General features: G+C 36.6%; 2 protein-coding genes across 3 annotated transcripts in view; one reads left to right on the top strand and one right to left on the bottom strand.

Moving 5' to 3' along the window:
- The window catches only part of ncln (nicalin), a 23,892-nt gene extending 6,768 nt beyond the window's left edge, over positions 1–17,124 (top strand). The window contains exons 5-15 of one of the 2 annotated variants that reach the window (XM_081383618.1): positions 1,074–1,151; positions 9,554–9,657; positions 9,741–9,829; positions 10,776–10,915; positions 11,730–11,908; positions 12,053–12,140; positions 12,993–13,031; positions 13,768–13,931; positions 14,011–14,064; positions 14,614–14,692; positions 16,154–17,124. In XM_081383618.1, the coding sequence (XP_081239744.1) occupies positions 1,074–1,151; positions 9,554–9,657; positions 9,741–9,829; positions 10,776–10,915; positions 11,730–11,908; positions 12,053–12,140; positions 12,993–13,031; positions 13,768–13,931; positions 14,011–14,064; positions 14,614–14,692; positions 16,154–16,216 (1,077 nt within the window). In that variant the 3' untranslated portion in view covers positions 16,217–17,124. Of the gene's footprint in view, positions 1–1,073; positions 1,152–9,553; positions 9,658–9,740; positions 9,830–10,775; positions 10,916–11,729; positions 11,936–12,052; positions 12,141–12,992; positions 13,032–13,767; positions 13,932–14,010; positions 14,065–14,613; positions 14,693–16,153 lie in introns of both variants that reach the window. The other variant, XM_081383617.1, reaches the window with a different exon arrangement.
- The window catches only part of cers1 (ceramide synthase 1), a 15,918-nt gene continuing 4,989 nt past the window's right edge, over positions 17,068–27,996 (bottom strand). The window contains exons 2-7 of the mRNA XM_081383619.1: positions 24,361–24,520; positions 23,418–23,598; positions 22,440–22,601; positions 21,667–21,814; positions 20,907–21,031; positions 17,068–20,136 (exon numbers count right to left, since the gene is read on the bottom strand). Coding sequence (XP_081239745.1) covers positions 20,094–20,136; positions 20,907–21,031; positions 21,667–21,814; positions 22,440–22,601; positions 23,418–23,598; positions 24,361–24,520 — 819 coding nt within the window. The 3' untranslated portion in view covers positions 17,068–20,093. The remainder of the gene's footprint in view (positions 20,137–20,906; positions 21,032–21,666; positions 21,815–22,439; positions 22,602–23,417; positions 23,599–24,360; positions 24,521–27,996) is intronic.

The raw sequence follows: 27,996 nt of genomic DNA, 5'->3' as shown, positions 1-27,996 counted from the left end.
TTGAGAGATGATCTTATGGAAAGTGTCTCTAGGTATGGTGAAGGCTATGTGATGATGTGGGGCTATTTTAATTCCAAAGGCCAAGGGAACTTTATCAGGATTCATAGTATCCTAAAAAATAAATAATTTTTTTTTTAAAAAATAAATAAAAAAAATACTTAAAAATAAAAATCTGCCTGCCTCTATGGGAATTTAACATAGGGGTGTCCAAACTTATGCACCCTGTATTTTAAGGAAGAACATTTATTTATTTACGATACATTATTCATTCACAAAGAAAATTGGTGTCCTTAAAGGTTGGATTTTTCCTAATTTTTTAAATTAAGGCATTAAAGGTATAGCGGAGGATCTTTTTACTTCCGGGTGGATACCCTATACTATTGGTCCTCCTAATTGTCAATCATTCTGGTGAATCAATCAAACTTTTCAAAAAGTGGAGAGGGCGGGACTTATCTAAAATTCGGAAAGATCCTCCGCTAAGTTCTATTTCCAAAAGATGATTTTTTATTCCTCTTTTTAGTCAACTTTAGCATGGGTGTCTAAACTTATGCATAGCACTGTATTTATTAGTACTAGTCTTTACTATTAGTCATATTCTTACAATTTATGTTAAGTAAAGGGGAAAAGTAAATTACTTGTGTGTTAACAAATTTTGTGTAAACGTGTTATAATTTGCATATATATATATATATATATATATATATATATGCAAATTATTAATTATATTAGTATGTTCCATGCCTGGTTTTCATAGATTAAAATATAGCTTTTAAAATACGCCTACTGGCAATATTAAAGCGGTTTAAAACGTCTCCCCTTAAAACGCTATTGGTCTCGACTATTTAAAAAGTTAAAGGAATATGACTTGGCCTAAAAAAAAAATTCAGTCAGAAGAATTTTTTTCACTTTAATCCCTGGACATGTGACTGGTTTTGTGGTCCAGCGTCTCATATGGCTTTGAGTCGTCTTGGCTAGTTGACTTTTTTACTCCCTCACAAATAGCAAAGCCTGATTCTCCAGCGTGATGTCCATCATATGCTCTCTCTCTTATATGTTATCCTATATGTTCTCAGGGGCGTCTCACAGGTGCAGGAGAGGATCTGCCCACTATCGTCCTGGTTGCTCACTACGACTCTTTCGGAGTTGCTCCGGTAAGGACCTCGCGTCGCTCTCTTTCACTCGATGAGGTATAGAGGGAATGCACTGACGTCACTTTCCTCAGCCGGACTGAGTGGCAGAAGAGCTGCTGGCTGACTGGATTTAACAGGGGAAACTGCGAACACGCCAGTAAAACAAACTATTATCAGTTTAAACTAAAGGTTGGACTCGATATAGTGTTTCTTACAACTTAACAAACATCCAGTGATCATGGATATTGACATGCAGACAGGAATCATGTTTCCTGACATTTTTATGAGCCTGATTTAGACGCCGGGGAAATACATAAAGCAAATTTGCCTGAGAACGCTTTATATAAATACAATGGCCCTCATTTATCAATCTTGCGTAGAAACGGGCGTATATATTGGCGTAAGATTATGCTTACACTCTTCTCATCGCCTGATTTATGAAGCTGTGCGTACGTTTGAAATTCTGGTGTACGCAATACCTGCCCTTGATAAATGCCGCGGCTGAAATCGATCGTCAGTAGAATAACACGCCCCTAAATATTCAAGTCTCCGCTCCCCCCACGCCCTCATTTTACGCCATGGACACACGGAAGACGGCAAAGAAGAGAAACTTCTTTGAGAAAGAGAAAGCGAAACCAGGGAAGTGGAAAGAAACAAAATTGATTTCTAGATTTTTTTTTTTTTATTATTATTATATTTATTATTAATGACGCTTATTGTTATTTAGAAGAAGAATGTCATTATTATTATTATTTGTATTATTATTATTATTATTATTATTTAAAATAAGAAGAATGGCATTTTTATTATTTTGTCAGTCTGAATTATTTTTTTGGGCCTTTCATTACTAAACCCAGTCCGTGCACACCTGCCGGGCCTAACCCTGGCCTAACCATCGTTTCAAAGAATAGTACAACGGCGAGCGCGTCGAGTATAAACGCCTCGTCCGTTTGGGGAGGTGCGCGCGCCTTCTGCGGAGACTCGCGCTGCGGAGCCAGGCGAAAGTATAAACAAGGCTTGAATCGTCAGGTAAAGCGCACAGGCTCGCAACTGAAGGAATACATATGCCTACAATTCAAATGCTTTGGTAAATTCACACAAATTAAACATTTTAGTCCATGTTGCACAAAAATAAACACTGAAGTTTATAATTATTATGTTGTTGTTTTTTTTACAGTGGGTCATAATATATTATATCTTTTAGTATGTCAATGCGTTTTGTGGTGTTAGGAATTGTTTTTCTGCGCATTCCCGCACTCAAAACGTGCGTACACCACCTCCTGAGCTGGCGTAGGATTTGAGCGTGCCGTACGCCAACGTCCATATTGATAAATCTCAAAGTCACCGTGGTTTTGGGTGTACGCCAGGTGTACGCTGGAAATTTGGTGTACGCACTTTTGATAAATGAGGGCCAATATAATTCCGAGTGATCGCTTTTATCAATGTTATATATATCATATTGTTAGGGGTGGGCGATATGTCAAGTCAAGTCAACTTTATTTATATAGCGCTTTTCACAATACAGATTGTATCAAAGCAGCTTCACAGTATTAAATAAAATAGTACATCAGTGTTTGTTTCTGGTGTAAAACATCCACGTTTGGTAATGCAGATCAATAGCATTGTTGAATCGATTAATCAAATTAAGTATCCCCAACTGAGCAAGCCGAAGGCAACAGTGGCAAGGAACCGAAAAACTCCATCAGGTGACCTAATGGAGAAAAAAAAAAAACCTTGGGAGAACCCAGGCTCAGTCGGGGGCCAGTTCTCCTCTGGCGTTTATGAAGTAGAGACTGGATTTAACTGTAAGATTAAAATATTATATGAATGCCTGGCTGAAGAGATGCGTCTTTAATCTAGTTTTAAACTGGGAGAGCGAATCTGAGCAACGAACAGTATCAGGAAGGCTATTCCAGAGTTTTGGTGCTAAATGTGAAAATGCTCTCCCTCCTTTGGTGGATCTGGATATCCTAGGTATGACCAGAAGCCTCGAATTTAGTGATCTTAAAGAGCGCCATGGATTATAGGGCGATAGAAGATCCATTAAATAAACTGGAGCTAAGCCGTTTAGGGCTTTATAAGTCAGTAGCAATACCTTGTAATTAATACGGAACTTTATAGGTTACCAATGTAGTGATGATAAAATTGGTGTTATATGGTCAAACTTTCTTGATCTAGTAAGAACTCTAGCGGCGGCATTTTGGACTAACTGTAGCTTGTTTATTGAGGATGCAGGACAACCAGCTAATAAAGCATTACAGTAATCTAGTCTCGAGGTCATGAATGCATGAACTAGCTTTTCTGCATCAGAAACAGATAGCATGTTACGTAATTTAGCAATATTTCTAAAGTGAAATAATGCTGTTTTTGTAACATATGAAATATGATTTTCAAAAGACAAGTTACAATCTAATATAACACCCAGGTCTTTTACTGTAGAGGATAAAGTAACAGGACACCCTACTATGTTAAAGTTGTATTGTGAGAGGTTTTGTGGGCGGTTTTTTGAACCGATAAGTATTACCTCTGTCTTATCTGGATTTAATAAAAGAAAATTGTGCGTCATCCAATCTTTTATATCTTTAACACACTCTGTCAATTTGGATAATTTAGCGTTTTCATCCGGCCGTGATGAAATATATAGTTGAGTGTCATCAGCATAACAATGGAAACTAATTCCATGTTTCCTTATAATATTTCCAAGTGGCAGCATATATATTGAGAATAATAGAGGGCCTAACACAGATCCCTGCGGCACTCCATAGTTTACTGGAGTTATGATAGATTTTTCTCCATTTAAATAAACAAAATGGTAGCGGTCAGATAAATACGATCTGAACCAGCCTAATGCTTGTCCTTGAACACCGGTATAGTTTTGTAGCCGATCTAAGAGTATTGTGTGATCTATAGTATCGAACGCAGCACTAAGATCAAGTAAAACTAGTATTGAGATACAGCCTTGGTCAGAAGCTAAGAGTAAATCATTGGTGATTTTAACGAGCGCAGTTTCAGTGCTATGATGCGGCCTGAACCCAGACTGAAACTTTTCATAGGTGTCATTTTCTTGCAAGAAAGAGCCCAGTTGGGCAGACACAACTTTTTCTAATATTTTGGACATAAAAGGAAGATTTGAAATGGGTCTATAATTTGCTAGGTTATTTGGGTCTAATTGTGGTTTCTTAATGAGTGGTTTTATAACTGCCAATTTAAATGTTCTTGGAACATGACCTAAAGATAAAGACGAGTTAATAATATTGAGGAGAGGCTCTTCCACTATAGGTAACACTTCTTTCAATAGTTTAGTTGGTATGGGATCTAATAAACATGTTGTTGTTTTAGAGGAAATGATAAATTTATTTAACTCTTTTTGTTCTATAGTTGTAAAGCACTGTAATTGTTCTTGCGGGGTGATAATCGAGGCTGAATTATAAGGCGCGATTGAAGATTGAACGTTTACAATTGTGGATCTGATGTTTTCTATTTTCTCAGTGAAAAAATTCATGAAATCATTACTACTAAACTGTAACGGAATATTTTGTTCAGGTGACGCTTGTTTATTTGTTAGTCTAGCCACAGTGTTAAATAAGAACCTAGGATTGTTTTGGTTATTTTCTATTAGTTTGCGGAGATGCTCAGCCCTGGCCGCTTTTAGGGCCTTTTTATAGCGTGACGTACTGTCTTTCCAAGCGATTCTAAAAACCTCTAAATTAGTTTGTTTCCATTTACGCTCTAAATTACGGGTTTCTCTCTTTAGAACACGAGTAGTATTGTTGTACCATGGTGCTTTAATTTTCTCTCTGACCTTTTTTAGTCTCATAGGTGCAACAATATCCCATTTTCCAGAGAGAATGGTGCTCATAGTGCTAGTTAATTCCTCAAGTTCATCTGTTTGTTTGGGTTCACTGAGCAGCTGAGACAGATCCAATAAGCTATTTGAAAAATTATCTATGGTGGATGGAAGGATAGTTCTGCCTAATCGATAACGCGGCGCAGCATGATATATTACAGGAGTACGTAATATGCAAGTTACCATGTAATGGTCAGTTACATCGTCACTTTGCGGAATGATATCTATATCGGTTGGATCGGTTCCATGTGATATAATTAAATCGAGTGTATGATTAAAACGATGAGTTGGTCCGGTAACGTTTTGCTTAACCCCAAAGGAGTTTAATAAGTCTATAAACGCAGCCCCTAACGTATCATTTTGGTTATCTACGTGTATGTTAAAATCTCCAACAATTAATATTTTATCGACATTGACCAATAGATCTGAGAGAAAATTTGCAAATTCTTTTAGGAAATCAGCGTAAGGCCCTGGTGGTCTATATACGGTAGCCAAGGCTAAAGATAATAGGGATGTTTTTCTATCATCTAAGAGCGTAACATTTAGTACAAGTACTTCAAATGAAATAAACTTATAACCCGTTTTCTGAGTAACATTGAGAATATCTCTATAGATAATTGCAATACCGCCGCCACGACCAATCAGACGGGGCTCGTGCTTATAGGAGTATCCTGATGGAGTAGACTCATTTAGACCGAAATAATCATTTGGTTTAAGCCAGGTTTCAGTAAGGCAAAGTACATCTATGCTATTATCTGTGACTATTTCATTTACAATAACCGCTTAGGTGTGAGCGATCTAATGTTTAAAAGACCTAGCTTTAGAAATTGTTTTTGTTTACTAATAGCAACATTTTCTGTTTTAATAACAATTAGATTTTTCCTAGATCCTGCAGTAGATTTATTATTTGATCGCACTAAACGAGGAATAGACACAGTTTCTATGCAATGTTCTACACTAGTATTTTTATCAGTTAATTTGGTGCAGCAGAGACTATGATGTGGACTTTTGGTTACTAGTCAAAAGGTATTTAACATTTTGGAGATGTTATCTGACAGAAGATCCGATCCGAATCTGCTTGGGTGTAAGCCATCAGCACGGTATAGCCTAGGACGCTCCCAAAACAGATTCCAATTATTTACAAAGAGCAGTTTCTGCTCATTGCACCATGACGTTAACCATTCATTTAGCGCGAATAATCTACTAAACTTGTCATGTCCTAGACGGTACGTGGGAAGCGGTCCTGACACAATGATCGTTATATCAGGCGATGTGCTGCGTACCGTATCGATCAGATTCCTGAAGTCTTTCTTCAGAACTTCCGTCTGGCGCAGTCTGATGTCGTTCACTCCCGCGTGCAATACCAAAGTTCCGACGCGCTCGTTATCGTTCAGAATCTCGGGAACGCGAGCAGCGATTTCAGAAACACGAGCACCAGGAAAGCAGTGACTGTGCACCTTATTTTTACCTGATGTAGCATGGACGTGCCGAACAATGGAATCACCGATGATCACAGCATCGCGTTCTGTTTCGCGAAGAGGGGAGAAGCGGTTTTGTGTGGATATCTCGAAAACCGGGAGGGTCGGAGAGGGTCTTGGTCTAGACCTGACTCGCGTCTTCGGCTGCGGAAATATCCAGGCTTCGTGGTGGCGTGTTGGAGCCGGAGTGAACGAGACCATGGCTGATCGCGACCTTGGCGCTCGGGACTGATGCCGAGTAACGCACGGAGTAGACGAGGTCGGAGTCAGCCGGTTAGTAACGTTAATCTCTGATTTGTGAGCATCAGCGCGTGATGTTTCAAGAGCCAAACGCCGGTCTCTCAGCTCGGCCTGTCTCACTAAAAGGTCGTGGATCTGTTTCTCAACAGCTTCCAGCTCAGACTGTACCGCGTGCAGCTCAAATGTGTCCTCACCTGCACCAAAAGGTAGACTACTTGCATCTGATATATTCGCCATTTTAACAGATGGACAGTAAGTTAGCAACGACACTACCAGTGATGCTATCAATTAATACTAATTTCTGACAAGCGTCTTAGATATAATCCGTCTTTTAAGTGGTACGGGTGTAGAGTAGACGCACGATAGGTGAAAAATGTTTGTAAGTGAGTGTTGAGAAGACGCGTTCAGCCGTGATCCCCGGGAGTAACCTATAAGAGTATCCAGCGTAGAATCACTAACAGGCTTGAGACACGTCTGCTCAACAGTCCGCGTTGTAACTATGAGGTTTGAGCAGTAGTGCTTCTCAGTGAGGAAAAGTAGAAAATGTTTGTTGTAAGTAAGTTTAAAGAGTAAAATCAAGAATTATAAATCAAATCGATAGAGCTCCAAAGACAACAACGCGTTCAGACGCGACGCATGTGCATTCGACAACCATGAAACGAATGTGGTTCGAGTGTGATATGTGATATGGCAAAAATATCATATCACGATTTTTTCAGGAAAATCACGATTAACGATTTTATCACGATTCTTTTTATGTTGGTTTTACTATTTTGTGACTGAGCATTACAGCCAAACTGATGTCCATATTTTAAAAACAAAGCTTTAGGTAACAAAATAAAAAAAATGGCAGACAGGGGCAAAGATAAAAATATGTGTCATTATTTTCTTTGTTATTAAATATTAAGATTAAAGATACACATTACATACACAACTTAATATACAAATGAAATAACTAAACAGTGAAATAGGCTAAACAGTGCTTTATGTTTTAAGCTACAGTAGGTGTATTTAACAGTAGCATTGAAGTAATTAAATGAACAAATATGAAAATAAAACAAAACAGACTTCACTGTATAAATTATACATTGATACTTATTAAAGCTACTATTAAAGTTATCAGTCAAGAGCAGTGAGTGATTTTCTCTTTGCATTTTTTTGTTTTATTAACATTAAAGGGATAGTTCTGCTAAAAATTCAAATTATCATAATTTACTCTCTCAAGTTGTTTTAAACTCGAATAGGTTTCTTTCTTCTGTTGAAAATAAAAGTTATTTGGAAGAATGACCAACAGTGGATGTACACCGGTGACTACCATAGTATATTTTTCTCATATGAAGTCAATGGGGACCAGCTACAGTTTGGATAGCCACATTCTTCAAAAAATTAATATTAGAAAATATTAGAAGGAAATTAATACAGGTTTGGAACAACATTAGATTGCGTAAATGAGATATTTTTTATTTTTGGGTGAACTATCCCTTTAAGGACAAGCGGCAGCGTGTTTACTATTGCTACTGTCTCTTTAAGAGCTGCGCGCGACGCGTCTAATATACACGCATTTGACAAGCAGATTTTCTCAAGTTTGCTTTCACTTTAGACATAACCGACTTTGTTTATGTAAACCTTGTGTGTATTTAACAGTATAAGCACAATAAGACTCGAAAGATAACTTAACTTAGTCCAGTATCCAGGCGCTGGTAGACAGGCTTTTAGTGCATGTGAGCTTCACATGTAACTTAGGCTACGCGCTGAGAAACGCATACGTTAGAACAGCGCATCAGCACGCGAATTAAATGTTTAACCGACAAGGCATTAAAGCACATGCAAATTATGAACTTTTGTGAACTGCAGTCTCCTGTTCCGCTGCGTTAACATTTTATGTGAATATACGTTGTTCAGTATGACAGAGGCGCCAGAACAGATATAATGCACGATTCTACGATATTTCTTCAAAAGCAGATCGTGGAGACATTTTAATCGTCCACGATCAAAAATCGGCATATCGCACACCCCTACATATTGTCCAGCCTTAAAACTTGGGTAGTTTTTTGTCAGTGTTTATTTAAAAACATCCAGTTAAGCAGAATATTCAATGGAAAATATTTAATTGATGAGATGTCAATACAATATATAACAATACAATATATAGAGTATTATTTTACCCCTAAATTCAGCATATTGACACAAAATGAAACTGCAAATCCACCTTTCGCTATCGTTTCTATGAATTGCAGCGATCCATTATATATATATATATATATATATATATATATATATATATATATATATATATATATATATATATATATATATATATATATATATATATATATATATATATATAAAATTTGGATTTCATACATTCATTTCTTATTCAAACTAAATCCTGTCATCCAGCATCTCCTCCCTCTTTCATCATCATCCTTTTCACCAAAATTGTGTTTTAGGTGGACAGATCAATACAGTACAAAATAACATCAAAAAAAAAAAAAAGTAGGATGTTGGAAAACAATGTCTTTTCTGTTAACCAAATGCTTTTTAATCTTCACTATTGCTTCAATGCAAATGAACAAGCGCGCTGTTATTTGTTGTGTAGTGACGGCCATGTTCAAGTAAGCCAGATATGAGCAGATTCTGTGAAATACGCTGTATTTAATATATCATGACTCACAAGTTGAGTATTTAGTGCTAAATCTGCGTAGATTTACACGAACTTCCCCAGCAAAGTGAATAAACATACGTAACACGGCAAATTGGCTCATGATTTGACAGCGTTACCCGCCACAGTCGATTTTTACCCGCATGTGGCGGTGATTAATTTCAAAGTTTGATTGAGTGTGTGTGTGTTGTTTCAGTGGCTGTCGTACGGCGCGGACTCGAACGGTAGTGGAGTGGCTGTGTTGCTGGAGCTCGCGAGACTGTTTTCCAGACTCTACTCCTACAAGAGGACGCATGCAGGGTAACACTTGCGCTTCGTTTAGTAAAACAGATGCTTCAAACAGATTTCTGTCTGCGTGCTTTACTAAAAACATCTTTTTATAGATACAACCTGCTGTTTTTCTTGTCGGGAGGCGGGAAGTTTAACTACCAGGGCACTAAACGCTGGCTGGAGGACAATCTGGATCACACAGGTGCGAACGTGACCTCACGAACCACACCGGACGGCACATTCACTCGCATTTGCCATTAAAAATAGATGTTTATTAACTGTTAATCAATGTGCACAGCTAATTTAGTTTAAATGAAGTGCTTCATTATAATAAATATTATGATAATTTGATGTTTTATTATTAATTAATATTAATAGTAAATTATATAAAATATGGTATTTGGTTTGCACAATACAACATATTTTCATATATTAAAATGCATATAAATATATACTTTATGTAATATTTGCATATATATATTGGCCTTTAAGTCAGTTTTAAAAATATACATAATTCCATATTTAAATAAATATACTTTGTAGAAATATTTGAAACTCTAATTAAATTATTTCAGTGTTTGATAAATTGTCATTGTGCTCCTAAATTAAAAAAATATATATATTATTTGTCTTAAATACTTTTGTGTTAAATACAGTCAAATATTACAATAGTAATATTTCTTACTCAGTTTAATATTGTTATTTAGTAATAATAATAATATTAACAATGATAATACGCAGCAATGAAATAATTGTCCTTTTAAATGTCTTCTAGTTTCCCTTTGTTAAGGAAAGTATTTGATTAATTTTTATTGTGCCACTAAAGTTTTTTAAAAATATTTTATTGTCAAACATTACAAATTATACATTAAAAAATATATATTTTTAAGAAAAGACAAATCTTAGATATATTTTCATTGCGCTCCTAAATTTCATAATCAAATATTATAATATTGTTTGTCTTAAATACTCATATTTTTTGTCAAACATTACAATAGTAATAGTTCTTACTTTAATAGCATTCATTTAGTAATAATAGCAACAATAATGATAACAATCAACAAAACACAAGCTGTTTAAAACAGTAATTGAAGAGAAAAGAGAGCATTTACGTACGCTAAAGCTTTGACCTCGCCCTTGTCTTTCAGATTCCAGTCTTCTCCAGGACAACGTGGCGTTTGTTTTGTGTCTGGACACTCTGGGTAACAGCGACAACCTTCACCTCCATGTGTCCAAGCCACCGAAAGAGGGAAGCCCACAGCACACCCTGCTCAAAGAGCTGGAGACCGTAAGACTATCCGCTCGCTATTGAGATATATATACGGAATAGGGCTGCCCCCTAGTAGTCCACTAACCGTTAATAAAAACTACGATTTTATTAGTCGGTTAGTCGCAGAAAAAAAAACTTCACAGGAAGTGGCAAAATCTGTAACGGACAGATCGTTATCGGCCTATCATTTATCAACCTCAAATATGGCTAATCACTTGAAACATGAAGTCCGCTCGCTCTAATGCTAACCTAGACAAATATGTGCTATTATAAGGGCATATTCAAGTGTTTGTGTGGAGAGCCGCTTACTGCATGACATACAGGCGCCGGTACATCACTTGAGTTTAACTTAAAATATTCCGTAATTTTTTGGTCATAAGGGTCTACTTTTATTTTTTTTTAAACTCACAATAACAACAAAACGTTGTGCTTTTGTAAAATAATGGCGCTTTCTGTATATTTGGTCTCAGTGAACTTGAGCGCATCACATAAATTAACCGAAATAGACATGAGGAATATATCTGTAGAAAGCTTGAAATGTCTACATATATTTTACTGAATAATTAAGTAAACCTAATTTCTTAATTTATCTTTGTAAAGAAACCTCATTGCTTAACTGGCTACTCTCTGCTGTCTCAGATGACGACATCTTTTCCTATCGGCCACCGTAACTTCTGTTGGGTGCAATTCGCAACCTCACCACTAGATGCTGTTAAAAATTACACACTGCACCTTTAAATGAACGACTAATAGGGCAGCTCTAAAATGGCTCTAAAAATCTCCTTGTGATGTCAAACGGCATTGGCGGGTCATCATCATCTCTCATTATCAGGTGGCGGCCCATCAGCACCCCGAGCTGAAGTTCTCAATGGTCCACAAGAAGATAAACCTGGCGGACGACACCCTAGCGTGGGAACATGAGCGTTTCGGCATCCGCCGCCTGCCCGCCTTCACCCTGTCCCGCCTGGAGAGCCACCGCAGCCCCGAGCGCCACTCCATCATGGACATGCGGTCAGTGTCGGGAGAGGCCACCGCTGGGTGGGTGATGATTGGTGCTCTCTCTCATTCGCCCCACCGTTAGTTCCCTCCCTCGCTGCTGATTGGTTGCTGCCATTGATGATGTCGTCTTTGTTGCGTTTTTCCATGTTCTCGTAGGCCTCACGTGGATCTGATGAAACTCACTCGCAACACTAAAGTCATCGCAGAAACGCTGGCGAGAGTGATATACAACCTGACGGAGAAAGTAATGTGGCATTTCTCTTTTTCTTTGCAGATATTAATATGTACATTAATTTGATGACAGTTTTAAATGTATAGTAATTAAATGTAATGATGCATGAAGGACATCTAATTGCGGTTTTAATGTTGTTTTTTTTTGTATAAACATTGTGGGATTTATTTATTTATTTTTTTAACCGCTTCAGGTTTGAAAACCTAATGCTGCACAAAAAATACTAATTACAATTTTATTATTTAATTACGATTTAAATAATTCATTTGTTTTTTTGTGCTAAATAGTGATTTATAATATGTGTGCTTTTAAACAGTATAAATAATTTATATAATTAAATATACTGTATATAATTTATATTTATTACATTTATTAGATATATTTTATTATTATTGCTAAATAGCAATATTAATTAAAATAAGAAATATTAGTTTTTTAAATGTTTTTTTTTTTAAAGATTACGTGTGATTTATTTTTTTTAAAGGGTATTTTTTTAATGATTTCATTATATATAATGAAATATTATACATATTACATTTATATATTACATTTATTAGATATTCTGTCATTATTTTTATTAATAAATAACAATATTACACAAAATGAGAAATATTACTATTGTAAGATTTGACTAAAATAAAGAAATCTTGTAAAATATTAAAATATTATTTTACAGTGCAACTGTGAAACAGTTTTTCACACAATATTTATTTAAATTGCAGCCTTTGTCATTTTAATAATGGCACTAAGACATACATATCGCAATTTTGGTTTTATCTCCATTAATCGTTCAGCCCTACCATCTGGCATCATGAAACTCAAAATGTGGCTTTTTAATAGTGTGATAATTGTAATTTCCCCCAGGGTGCCAGCGGAGACCTGGAGATCTTCACTGAACAGATGGTGAGTAGAAGATGGACGGATGACATGTTACTGCCCAAAATCTGCTGTCGATGTTCATCTTTCTTTAGTGTGTAATGTTGCTGTTTGAGTTCTTCTCTATATAAGTGTCAGTGTTTCTGAACTCCTGAAACGCCTCCATTGTAGTCTAGAGTTTCTTCCGGGAACGAACACGTCACAATATTACTCATTTAAATAATTAATACGCAGAATAAAGGGGCGGGGCTTGGTTGAGTTAGTTAGTAGTGTGTTGAAACTGGTGGTTATGTTAAGGGGCGGGACATTTCCAAAACACACTTAAAGCGCTCAACCAATTACAACACACTGTGCTCTGATTGGTCGGTTGGAGCAGTGTGTTGTGATTGGTCGAGCGCTTAGAGTGTGTTGAAACTGGCGGTTATGTTAAGGGGCGGGACATTTCCCAAACACACTCAAAGCGCTCGACCAATTACAACACACTGATCCAGCCGACCAATCAGAGCACAGTGTGCTTTTCAGAAGGCGGGGCTTCATAGAGACAGAGCGTTACTGACAGACTGGGAAGAGAGGAGCTGCAACAATGGAGATTATGGGAAAATAATCAACATTCAAGCAGGAAAAACTTATTCTAGTAGAGCCTGAAAACAAAATCAAGACACAACAGGGTCCTCTTCAAGGCATATTTCTCAGCATGTTTGCTTTCAGTGAAGATTTGTCGCTATAAACGTGTTATTTAAGTGCGCTCCTGTATTCCCAACAGCAGGTGCAGGAGGATCAGCTGGTGTCACTGGTGGACTGGCTGACGGCGCAGCCACGAGCCGCACAGCTCCTGGATAAAGACAGTAGTATTGTTAACACACTGGAGTATTACATGAACCGCTACCTGAAGGACGTCAAGAGGCATCTGGTCAGGGCCGACAAGAGGTGAAGCGCTCGCTCTTTCAGTGCTCGTTTCAAATGAATATTCAGAGGTTAACGGTTTTTTATTTTCATTTTTCAACAGGGACCCTGAATTTGTCTTTTATGATCAACTTAAGCAGACCATGAATGCTTATAGGTGAGACTGGCAATGATTTGATGTTTATTTAAATACAGCATTTTAGCATTCTTTTCAAACTTTAAAAGGATAGTTCACCTCAAAATGACACAGAAGAAGATATTTTGAGGATTGTTTGTAACCAACAATGATTTGTATGACTTGATATGGATAAAAAAATACTATGGAAGTCAATGGTGCAAATTTTGTTACATATATTCTTCAAAATATCTTTTTTCGTGTTCAGTAGAACAAAGAAACTCATACAGGTTGGAACAACTTGAGGGTTAGTAAATGATGACAGACTTTTCATTTTTGGGTGAACTATCCCTTTAAGGATTATTAAACATTATATTATTACGGGTTTCATAATTAAACCTGGGTTGGTAATGAATTGAAAGCAGGTTTAAAGATGAGTTGACATTTTTAATGAAAACATTTATGAGGTGAATAACTGACGCACGTTCAGCTTTACAAGTGTGAAATGTTGCTAACCCAGGATTAAAAATGGCCTTAACCCTATATTAAAATTGCTGTTTGAATAATGTTGTTGTATTTGACACAAACCAGGGTAAAACCAGCGATCTTTGACCTGCTGCTCGCTGGCTGTATCGCAGCTTATCTTGGAGTGCTGTATTTGGCCGTCCTGGTAAGACTAATATTCTGGAAATTTAGTGCACTTTTTTTGGGGGGGGGATTCTTCGCATGCATCATATATTGTCCAGGTCACATTTCACCCCAAAAACAAAAGCAAAACATATCATATTTTATAATGTACACTCAAACCAAAATATATTCAGACACCTTCAACATTTCTCACATTATCACAGTTTAGAAAAGAAAATGGTTATAAAATATGACTGGAACTCAGTTGATATTTGACTGGTTTTGTCCATCCTTCTGTTAGACTGTCTCACACATGAATTATGTTGAATATCTGTCAGCTGTTAAATTTAACTACACAATTAGATAATACCAGTTTAGCTCAACCAGTGACCAAGCAATGCTTCATTGTGTTCAGTCTGTGTGTAAAAAGAGCATTAGCAATTAAAGAAAACACAATTCAGCAAAACATGATCAGGTCAAAGTGTCTGAATCATTTCTGGTCCCGAATTTTTATATATTATTTCTGGTAGTCACTGTATGAAGAATTTTTTAATGTATAATATGTCAGTGTTTACTTTATTTTTCTATCCTCACTTACATAAATGAACTATAGTGTCCTGCACACACTAGTAAAAAAAAAAAAAAAATCAAAAATGTATATATGGTGTCTGAATAATTTTTGGTTTGACTGTAAATGTTATATTTTTAGCCAGTTTTATCTTTACTTGTGTGTGCGTGTGTGTGCGTGTGTGTGTGTGTGTGTGTGTGTGTATATATATTATATGAATAATACATATCACAACACATTCTCATTACTGTGGTGAAATCTATATTTGTAATTATTTTGTGTTTGTTCTTCACATGAATTCACATTTCATCCCAAGCAAAATATATTATATTTTATCATATAAATTATAGATATATTTTTTAGCCAGTTTTATGTATAACAACATGTTTTCAAGACAATTCAGCACACTTTCACAACATGTTCTCATTAGTGTTATGGTATATATATTTGTTATAGGTCAGTGTTATTTTAGTATGTTTGAGGTTTGTTTTTGTTTTTTTTTTGTATGTTTGAGATTGTTTTAATATTTTTATTATTAATATTTTCTGTTAAAGTCTTAGTAATTTTGTTATTTTTCTAATTTTTATTATTTAAAAAAAAGAAAAAAAAAGAAATCAGTACATCGTTAAAATAACCTGAAATTAAATGTTTCCTTGGCAAATAGCTTTAAAAAAATGATATACCATATATTTATACAATAAATATATAATAATATTTGTAATTTCCGTAATAACCACATAACATATATTTATATATAATTGTCATTACCGTAATGACCATATATTTATACATATGTCATTATCGTAGTAACCATATGTCATATATTTATACATATTTGTAATTTCCATAATGACCATATTTATATATATTCATATTTGTCATTACAATACAACATACTGTAATAACAAAACCATTTAAATTTTTGTTTTCCTGTAGAATTTCGGATTTCTGTACGGTTTCCTGCGTAGAGTCACGGCTCCTCGGGTCAAACAGCACTAACCTCTTCAAGCACCTGCAATACGAGGAGCCAAGAGTGTGTTTGCTTTCTTTATATCACACCTAGTTTGTTTGATTGATTGATTGATTACTTTTTTGAGAATGTACATTAATTTCAATGCCAAGTGTTTCATCCACTACATCTCCATCTGCCTTTCAAGTCTTCCTGTTCTCGATGTTGCCTCAAGTTCTGTTTCCTTACAACTACAATCCATAATCATTCAAACGGAGTTCATTTAATAATGCAAACAAGTACATCTCGGTGTGTTGCGGTTGTTTAATTGCCGTCATCAACAGTTTCCAGAATCCCCCCCTCATGTTGTTATTCTTCACTGGCAGCTACTACAAAGTGGGCCAAAATTGTTGCTGTTTGAGTTGAAGTCTGTTGACTCTCAAGATTGACTCTCAATCTTTGTCACGCGAGTCTCAACTCGAACGGCTGATTCTCTTCGGAGTGAGTATTACATTGTGACGTTTGGAAACCGTTTGGCATTTCATGTTTTGCAGATTCTTTTATCCTAAAGTTTTTCCTCAAAAGAGTAATATTATTAACTCCATGGTTCTCAAGGTGTTTATAACTCCCATTTTGTTCTTGTATCCTAATTCCACCTGTCGTTTTGACATCCGAAGTCCAGTTCTGTTTTCAATATTTATTAGGAAGCAGTGTGGTACAAATTTGCTGTTATTTATGGAAGCTGATACGCTTCGACATGCACTGATTACTTTTTTTTTTTGTCGCCGAACTTGATTTAACTTTACAAATCAGAGGTACATAAACTTGATTCTTAAGGAGAAGGATGAAGAAAAAATAAAGGCATTTGTTGAATTAAGAACACATTCCTGTTGGTTTCTTTGCACAGTTTTTATTAAATGGAAAAACATGACATGACAACATGTTTCAATTCACCAATACACCTGAAATAATTGAAATAGTTCAATAACAATTGAGATAATACCTGTCACTCCTTCTGATCAGATCAAAATCAAGGAAAAGAGTGAATAAATGGTCCAAGAAAATTGTTATAACAAATAAAATAATCTTTTTCAATGTTAAATTAATCAGTGTAAATCCCCTTGTTACCACTTTTGTTTAAAAAAGAAAAAACGTTTCATACAGGAAAAAAAAAAACAGTAGGCCTAGTAAGAAATTACAGTGCGACAATTAAATATGTCGATAATCAAGATATAACAATATACCAGGGTTTTTATTTTGGCACTTTTAAAGAGAATTAACATATAAGTATATTCCCAATGTGATAAAATTATTTACGCTCTCCACACTTAGTCTGACTGAATAGAACAATGTTGAATGGAAATTAATAACAAACAATCCAAAACTTATAGAGGCCATTTTTCATAAAAGGCCAGTGGAGTGTATGGTGGCGTGTAACGTTTGTTTCTAGTTGGTAACGCCAACCTTTTTTTTAGCGCATGTGCATTTGACGCAGTTGAAATTCAGTTATCGTAAGGGAATGAGTAGCGAATGCTACCCTTTTTGCGTAATGACTCCAAGAAGCTGCGTGTAAATAATGCAAAAGTTTCGCAGAAAAAGGATTATTTAGCCAGAACTGCATTAACAACGTTTTATTCCAGTGGTGTGACAATGCCGGGTAAGAAAAGCGGAGACCAGAAACTGACGCTTCGTTGTAGACGTCTGCTTTATAAATAATTAACGTTTACACGGGAGAAACTCGGATCTGAAAACAACAGCAGCATTTAAATAGATTCAAAGAATATTTTAAAATATAAATATATGTATATTTTTGCCATCGTATTGGGTGAACTATCTCTTTAACAGCGAAACACCCCAAATCATAAACGGCTAGCACAAGCTAGCATAACGAACGGAAGACATGACCTCAGCGACGTGCAGATCTCATCGACATTCGCGTTCAATATTCCACCTGAACGCGAAGATTATGATCATTATTATACACAACATAACTTTTGATACAGCAGGCAAATAAAGGATTCAAGTATTGCGATAGTTTTGGAGTGATCAATGTCACGACAGATAATATCAGTTCCATTTCTTCTTTTGTGGTGTGATTTCGTAAATCATATTCTCAAATCACATGCGTTCCAGCATACGACATTTGCATTAAATATTTTGATTAATTTGAGTAGCTAGTAAATGTTTCTCCATTGTAACGGACTGAATAAGCATCTACGAGTAATCATTGTTTCCATTGAGTTATCAAGTTCTCCATTCGTATTTAAAATAAACACGATATATCAAAGGAGTGTGTGATTTTTATATATAATTATATTTTTTTTTAGTCCGAAACTAGCTTCTTTGATGCAACATATGCTCGCAGAAAAAAAAAAAGTCCACTGAAGGAATGCAAGCAGTATTTTTGTAATCCAAACATTGAAAGTGATTCCCTTTCACTCATCTACATTCAAACACGGTAATACTGTACAAACGTGATTTTGATTGATGCAGATCAGGCTGATTTTTTTTAGGTGGTGGTAATCTGTGTAGTTAGTAGATGTAAAAAAAAAAACAAAAAAACAAGGCAATCGATGTATAGTACAGTGGTTCTCAACTGGTTTTGCTTCAGGACACAAATTTTATATAATTTTGGCCTGGTTTCACAGACAGGGCTTAGACTAAGCCAGGATTAAGCCTTAGTTCAATTAAGGACATTTAAGTAGCTTTTATAAACATGCCATAGAAATAAAACACTGATGTGCATCTTGAGTCAAAGCAATGGCACTGAGTCATATTTTAAGCAGTTAAAACAGCTCAAACATGCATTTTAGTCTGGGACTAGACTCAAGCCTTGTCTGTGAAGCCGGGGGTCTGTGGGTCATACAAAGGTTTAAAGAAGTGCTTAAACTTTAAATCTATTAATATTACCATGAAAGTATTCTGTATAATTTTTTAGTTCAAATAACAAAACATTCTAAATTCAAGATGCATCTTGAAAAGCAAAATTACATCAGATAATAACTCTTGTTTTCTGACAAATTTATCAAAATTAATCAAGTTTTTACTTGAAACAAGAAAAATAACTACCAACTTGGTCAGAAAAATAAACTAAAGATGGAGTTTATTTTTCTGATCAATATGAACCCATATTTATTCTAGTCTGGGTGTTTTTTTAACCTTGCAAAGTTATGGTTTTTATGAGGTTGGCATATGTCTAATTTGACTTTCTACTAATAATGAACATGAATTTGTGACGAAACACCATTGAGTGTGATTGGGTGTACAGCCTGCCCTTTGATGCCAACAACAAAATATAAGGTAAGAATTTCTATTTATTTTACTACTGTAACTATTCATGATTTCATGGTTAATTTCATTTGAATTATTTGCATTGACATTTTATGAATTTAACATTGCCTTCCCCTGCTTTTCAGATCAGATCTTCGACCAATTGAGAACCACTCCACTAATACCCACTACAACAAGATACGTACTAACTCTTTTTAATGCCTTCACTCCTGGAATTAAAATACACCAGAAAAACAAAAAGTCTAAATCTAATCAAACAAACTGTCAACCACAAAACCTGATTATAATGTTTTCCACTGTTCTCCTAAATGCATGGTATTGTATTTCATTTCCAGAGATATCCTAGTCACTCTCTCGCCATAAGTTCCCGATTTAAAAAATAATAGATTCATTTACTTGTTTAACTTAAATTAACATTTTTAAAGCAATATATGAGACGGATAACACATAACATTCACAGTGCTATGATTATATTATAATAACAGTGATTAATTAAAACAAAGACGATGGTTGATTTGTTTCTTATTCTCTGTATGACTGTCCAAGCACCTTGGCGATCCGAGGGTAGAATCAAACTAGGTCACATAAGTACCTTGCAGTCATGGTTAAGTGCCTGCAGATGGCAGCATCTAGATATTATTGATGTTTCTTCTTGCTGGTCCCATTCTGCACATGTTTCCTAAGAGGAAGGAATATGCATAAAAAGCACAGAGTCAGGCTAGAAAGAGGTGATCACAGGATGCAGGTGGCATGGTTGGATATCACTTCACTTCAAGGTCAGAAAGATAAGGACATGACTAATGCCATGACGCTAGTCACATCTACACGAGACTGCACTCTCATCCAATCGCCAATCAGGTCAAAACAGACTGCCACACTCTGTGATCTCAGATTGCGTTACCCTAAACCTAAAGCTATTGATGTCAACAGGCATGTGGCACAAAGCTACCTTACCATGTGGTTAGAATATCTAGAGCTATAACAAATACTGGCCAACGGTGAAACTTTTAAAGAACTGGATCCCAGATTTGGCAGAAATAAAGTGTATAATATAGCCTTGTTTTATATACTCTTCTAGTCGAATAAGCTTTATAATTTTTGGTAAAGCAAAAATACAGAAAATTAACATTATGCTGCTTTAAAGTTAGGTTGGAATGAGCATATGGGTTAAGTGCACATTTACATCACAGCATAATTATAATTACCAGTAGGAATAACCAAAAAATGTGGTTCAAAAGAAATTATTTGAACGCTCTTCAAATTGTAATTGCACCTTTTCAACTCGAAAGTAGAAACTTCCAAAGGGGACTTTGAAGGACTGATGTTTTTAGGTAGTAGACTTTGCAAGTCTCAATTCTGCCTCAACTGCTAGTCAACCACACGACTTCCTTTTTATTACGTGCACATGCTGTATACACGAACCACAGACTGCAGCATCTCTCCACTTACCCTTCGTTAGACATCTGATCATTAGTGTCTGTTCTCTCCTTTAGTTGATCTTCCTCGTACTCTCGGACATCGTTTACTTCCTTCATCTGGCCCGTCAGGACCTTCGCCACAAACAGCACGATGAACTGAAAAAAGAGCCCAAATGTCTTGACATTTTACAGAGACTTTTCAAAGCAATAATATAGAAACGCAACTTGAACGGGGTAAATGCTTGTAGGTTCTCAGCTAGTTACCAAAAGTTACTTTGTAGGTTAAAATTCAAGTGGACAGTTGGGATCTGTCAAGGTAGTGTGCACTGTATTACAAGAAGCTTGGGGTTTAGTATCTGCTAGATAGCTAGCTAACATGAACTGATGCCACTGATAACAGGGCAATAGAAAGAAGTCGCTTTAGTATAAGATTTTATCTTAAGCAACTTTAAAGTACACTTATTCCTTGGACAATATCTCTAGAGCAGTTGTCTCTAACCCTGTTCCTGGAGGAACCCCAACAGTACGTATTTTGGATACCCATTCAAGGTCTCGAATCTTGACTGTCAAAGCAGGTGTGTTTGATTTGGAGACAACCAAAATCTGCATGGTTGGGAGTACTCCAGTACCAGGGATGGGAAAAAATACTCTTGAGCGACCTAGGGCCTCTCTAATGGACCATGATAATAGCTCTCGGTGGACTCATTAAAAGGCTCAAGCCAGCAACCTTTGGGTTACTAACACTGAACCTTCCTATACTGCCACTGTCTTCTGAAACTACCCATTCTTACCAGGAACCAGTAGATGTTCATGAGAAGCAGAGCAAGCAGGAGTGTGTTGAAGAAGAAGTAGAAAGGGATGTTGGGAACTGACTGGATGCTGGTGATGCAGGAGGCCCACAGAACTTTAAGCGGGAACCAGTACAAACGGAACCAAAACCTGCAAAAATGGCAAGAACAAACTATAGATGAAGCTAACTACAACTTTCAAGCATCCTCTGGACACAGGCTAAATGCTAAGACAACACACACAAAAAAAAAACATGAACAAGAGATTCTGTAGAGCAGAAGTGGGAAATCTGGCCCTCGATGGCTATTGTCCTGCAGAGCTTAACTCTACCCCTAATCAAACACCTGCCTGTAATGTCTAAGTAATCATGAACATGTTTTCAAACTTTGCAGTACCGTGGACCTCGATGGTCAGAGTTGCCTAACCCTGCTGTAGACCCTTATATGGGTAATGACATTTAACCAAATAGGGCATGTTTCTGGATGAACATCCTTTGTTTTTGCACAGCATTCCTATCATTATTTCCTAACAGTAAACCAAGGTTACTCAATCCTGCTCCTGGAGGTCTACCTTGCTTCATAGTTTAGGTCCAGAAATTACTTTAGAAAAAGTTTTGTTCAAGCAAAATCAGAGGGTAATGATCATTTGACTGGAATGTTGTTCCAGGACCAACAAAGGAATTAAGTCAACTTTAATTATTGTATACATTAACCATGCTGTGTCATGTTTGCATCAATAATAGCTTCTGGTTTCTTGATCAACAGGCAAGACTCACCATGTGATGCTAAAGCTAATGGCACCCATGTTGGACAGGACATCATTGATGAAGTACTCTTTCCCTCCCCGGATCTTGAAATAAACGTTGACCTTGGTGAATTCCAACTGTATGTCATTGATGTCGTGAAGAAAGAGGACGAGAATGCCAATGTTGTGGTATCTGAGGACAATATGTTCAAAAACACGAACAGTGATGAGTGGTTAGCATTTAGCTCATAGCATTTGAGCTAATTCTTTGTATTGTTTATTCTTTAAGATGCAAGTTTTTATTGTTGCAACCTGGGTTTGAAATTTACTTTTTCACTCGCCGGCCAATTTGGCTACTAAATTTTTAAGTTACCGGCCATATAGAACTTCTACTAGCCAAAAAAGAAAGAAAGAAAGAAAGAAGCCAGATTTACTACGTCCCAGCTATATATATATAATAAAATTTGGACTTTATACATTAATTTCTTATTCAAACAAAATCCTGTCATCCAGCCATCTCCTCCCTTCCTCTTTCATCCTCATCACCAGAATTGTGTTTTAGGTGGACAGATCAATACAGTACAAAAAACAACAACTCTTTTGTAAACCAAATGCTTTTTAATCTTCACTATTGCTTCAATGCAAATAAACAAGCGCACTGTTATTTGTAGCGGGTAGATATGTGTATGTTAAAGAAAGCCAGATATGAGCAGATTCTGCACAATACACTGTATGTAATATATCATGATGACTCAAGAATATTTGCGTTAAATCTGCACAGATTTGGCATATTTACACAAACTTCCCCAGCAAAGTGATTAAACATAAGTAACATGGCAAATTGGCTAGTGATTTGACAGCGTTACCCGTCACAGTTGATTTTTTACCCGCATTTGGCGGGTTGGCGGGTGTTAAATTCAAACCCTGGTTGTAAATATGAAAACTAAAACTTAAAAAAAAAACAGGCTGTAGATAAGCTGCTTTAAAAAAGCCTGTAAATTTGCCTGACCTAAAGGCGTAGGAGAATGTGATCAGGGCCAGAGTGATGAAGTGATGCACCACCATGACAAGGGAGTCCTTCCTCCATGCGTCCATGTAGACCGTTGCATATATCGAATGGCCGTAGAAGCTGCCCTGGATAAGGTAAGCTATCGCAATATCGGTGGGTACTGACATCCCACTCTTCCAGTCTAGACCGAAAAGACAGAACAAAATAGTGACACTCCACAACCATAAAACAACAACAGCAGATGGTAATGACCTTGACTTGCTGACAAAAAGTGGACACTGGCCTCATAAAACAGATGGTTAATGCTGATATAGTAGAGATTAAAGCTGTTCATGTGTTACTCTCCAGGGGTGTTCAAGATGCCATTCATTTTCAATGACAGTCAATGGTTTGCGTCAACAGCAATCTTTGCCATTTTGACAATCTTTATTGGGATTTGTAAAGTATTATTGTACCATTCATGCAAATGAATAGTGAGATGATACAGCAACTACCAATTGGAGCGTAAATGGTTATCAGTGGCCTGATAAGTGAAAATGGGATTTCAGAATAACTGTAATTATATTGGTAAGGAGTGTTAATGGATAATAGTGACCTTTAATGTTTATTCACTATATTAATCATTCATATTAGTGTTTATTCAGATTTTTAGTCATTAAACATTTACAAAAGCAATCACCAAAAATATTTTACTCAACAAATGGGCCTTTCCCAACATCTGGGAAAGTTTCAAAACTTTCAGAAGTTTCCTGGGACTTTCAAGGATGCTGTACATTTTAAATAAGCATTTTTTTAAGCATTAAATTGTATTTTGTACCATCTTACATCTTCAAGAGTAGCATATAAACTGTAAACTAAGCAACTCAAAAAAGCTTGTAACTCAAAAGGGTTGAATTAAATAATGTCATAGAATAACAGGACGTGCGTCAGCTTTAAAACTTACCGTAAAACACAGACGGTGGGTTCTGAAAGAAGGAATAACTAGTGAAAAACAAAAGGTAGGTGCTGTATGACCATGACATTGTGTAGAAGACCAGCTTCCACGCGCTCTCCGGCATCTTTGAGACATCTTTTGATGGGATACAACACCATTGTCCAAAAGGCTGTGGAAGACAAGAGGAAAGAATGAAACTGCAATGCTAGCATTTGCATAACAGGTGTTCATTCATCAACAAAGAAGACTTCTAGCAACTGAATTGCAGAGGATCAATGATACTACACAATGCTACCAGGTAAAATTATCCACAGAAAAGCTCATGTACACACCTGTAACAGTAAATTTCGACTCATTTGTGCATTTAATTTGCTTAGAATTGAATGTTTATAATTTACTGTGCATTTCTTCCTAAGGTGCTGCTGCCTTTGTGATTTCACATAAAAGGATGAGTCATGAAAAGGCCATTCTAATTAGCTCAGACATCAGATGACTCAAACGACCCATTGACGGTAATAGCCTGAAGCTAAAGTTGAACTCCATCCATGCTAAACTTTGTGTGTGCTCACGTGCCTTCACCTTATCTCTCCCATGACAGACTATCCTGCTTGTGTGGACACAAAAGCCGAATGTCACAGTAACTGAAGATGCTAAAGGCTTGGCTTAATCATTTATCTATTCACAAGCATCACCTTCACTTGGCGTGATCTAATTTGCACTCCCTTCTGCTAATTTCAATATATGTATATAGCACTGAAACTAGACATATACGTTGGCATCATTTGACCTCTCTTGTGCTCAGTCTCATGGTTGCCTCTGATTGGCCAAGAGGCAATGTGGTGCGCACCGCAGGATATCCACCACGTGCATTCTGCTCTCCGCCTCCACCCGCTGGGGTTATTTATAGAGGCCAGCTGTCACCAAAATGCTCCACCCCCGTTCCTCTATCATCACCACCTCGAGGTTCAGGCTGAGTGCTGCTGATGTTGGTGACTGCATTATGGCTGTGATAGAGAGCACACATCCCTTCTCAGCTGAACAGCCTGACATTGCTTTGCGCTCTAATGGCCACAAATTTATCAAAGAAAAGTTTAGGCGAGTCTCAGAAAGAAAACCACGAATGAGATTTCTTTAACATCCCAGTTGGTTCTTCTAGAAGTTCATTGGAGACTGATTCTGATTGATTCCTACTTCACATTGATTCTCACGTGTGTGAAAACACTATGAAAATGAAACACTATAGACTGAGCATGTTATACGCATGTGCATGACACCATCGTCTTAAGAGATTCACGTTTTTGTTGTTTACACAGAGACCGTTTTCAGAAACTTGCACTTTGAAACCCGTTTTCAGGCACCCAAAACGTCATTGTCGCGTAACCGAATGGCCAAAACGCATAAAAAGTTTTAAGTTTTTAGTTGAAAACGGTGTTGTGTAAATGACGTTGGAGTTAATGATGCCAACTCGCCATCTCTGCAGTGAATGTGCCTATAGAGAAACACAACTGTCATACGGATTACATAATCAGAGAGTATTTGTTTTCTTTTTGAATTGGTTTATTTAAAAGTAGACATTTCATATTTCTCATGTCTGTGAGGCAAGTAGCAAAAGGTGAGTTTCGGCTCATTTACGGCATGGACTGCGTGAATTTGCTACTTCCCGTGTGTTTTTTCTGTTTTTACCTATGCTATCCACCTCAGGTTCTTATGGTGTCAACTGTGTTTAATTGGTGTCTCTTGTCATTTCTCCTTGGAATTCGCTGAAGAAACTTGATACCTAATTAAACACAACTGAGCTTTCCAATAAGTCTACAGAGCTTTGGAAGAGCAACTTAGAAGTTTCCTCTGGGAATGCTTGTTATGGAGGACACGTTGCAACCCATATTAGGCCACCAAACTACTTTTGCTCCATCTCCCAGGACATGAATGGCAAGCAAAACCGAGGGCTGAACTGAACCTGATGACCGAATGCGACTGAAACACATTTTGTTCTGGGGTCTCGTAAAAGAGCCGACCCGTCGATTAAACATGCAGTTTCCATAGCAACTATTTGAGGATAGCAGGTGGTTTTGTAAAATAAATCAAAGACAAATCACAACAAACACAATGTAAAAGAACGAGCCCATCTCCCACATATGTAAAATGTAACCTTACTGGTTTGTTGCTCTCTTTGGATCTGCGTTATATTAAAAGCGCAACTTAAAGGAATAGTCCATCCAAGAATGAAAAGTTGTGTCATTTATAATCCATAGCCTATGCTATAATTTTTTCTTCATGCAGATTGTATTGGTATGGATCACTTGTGGTCACTTGCCATTTTAAGAAACTAAAGAGTATATTCTTCTATTAAATGTTCTTTGAATTTAACATTCTTTTTTTTTTTTTTTTTTTTGCATAGTCATCATTGTGTGTAAAAGGTAAAATGCAAAGTAAAAAACTATGTTAAACAGCACACTGCAACTTTACATGGCGGATTTGAAACAAATTTCACTGGACAGTGAACAGCGAACAAAAATAGCTGAGGTCTTTCTTTAACAGAGGAATAACTACAACAAACACCTCTAAAAACACACGTCCAAATTCACAGCCAAAATAACGTGTGAACTTTCTGCATCAAGTTTCAAAATATCTGTTATACAGCTGTTAGAACAAGATAAGGGAGGATAAACAATGACAGTGTTAAGTTTTCACTGAACTATTCCTTTAAAAGAAACGTACGAAGATCAGAACATTCAAACAGAATGCCAATATAGTTTTAAGTCGTAATCAAATTTAGTTTGATTACAAACAGGCATGACTTCAGGCCTGAATATGTTGTGCTTCTTGGCTAATAATATCCCTCTCCATGAAAGAGGGTCTCTCCTTCAATATATCGCAAGATTAAACTCAACATATAGCCATTTGATTAATAACCGTTACGATAAAATTTTACCTCAGATCAAATTCTGGCAGTGTCAGAAGATTTGAGTCTCAGTCCTGCAGTGTGACTCTCCAACGACGACCATCAGATTGTCTTCGTTTTTTCAAAACAAGCCATGACCAAAATGAACGTTAGAGATTTCTTTGTTTGTAGCCACCATTTCAATCCCGCGTTTGATGCAGCGGACAGTCACTGAATGTGTCATTGATTGATGATGTAAAACTCCGGACAAGTTTTCTCGCGTACATCCTTTTTTAACGCGTCTTGACTGCTGTACAGTCTGACATTAATGACTACTGAGATATTATTACAGTGTGACATGACTTACAACGATGCTCATGTTGAAACAGTCTGACAAGCTGCAGTGTGCACCCGGCTTAAAGGGGTCATCGGAAGCCAAATTCACTTTTATATGGTGTTTGCATGTGGACACAACCACCATACAATGAAAAAATCCTTTCATTCCTTTTTTTATCCTCAAAAAGCCTACACACTCTCAATAATCAAGCCGTTTGGATTTTCTGAGCAATATGACGTCATATTGCTCCGCCCACGACCACTGACGGACTGTCCCGTATTAGCATATTTCCTGTATTAGCATATTTCCGCCCTCAGCCATTTGTATACTGTCCACCAAGGCAGTACTTTTTGTGTCTTGTGTCGACACGCCCCATGGAAGAGAGGGGTGTGGTAAGCAGTTGCTCGTTATCATTTAAAGACACATG

The sequence above is a fragment of the Scardinius erythrophthalmus genome (genome assembly GCF_964197995.2).
Source record: "Scardinius erythrophthalmus genome assembly, chromosome: 14".
In the NCBI taxonomy this organism is placed as follows: domain Eukaryota; kingdom Metazoa; phylum Chordata; class Actinopteri; order Cypriniformes; family Leuciscidae; genus Scardinius; species Scardinius erythrophthalmus.
The sequence above is the reverse complement of the archived record's forward strand: the minus strand, read 5'-3'. Positions and strand labels throughout refer to the sequence as shown.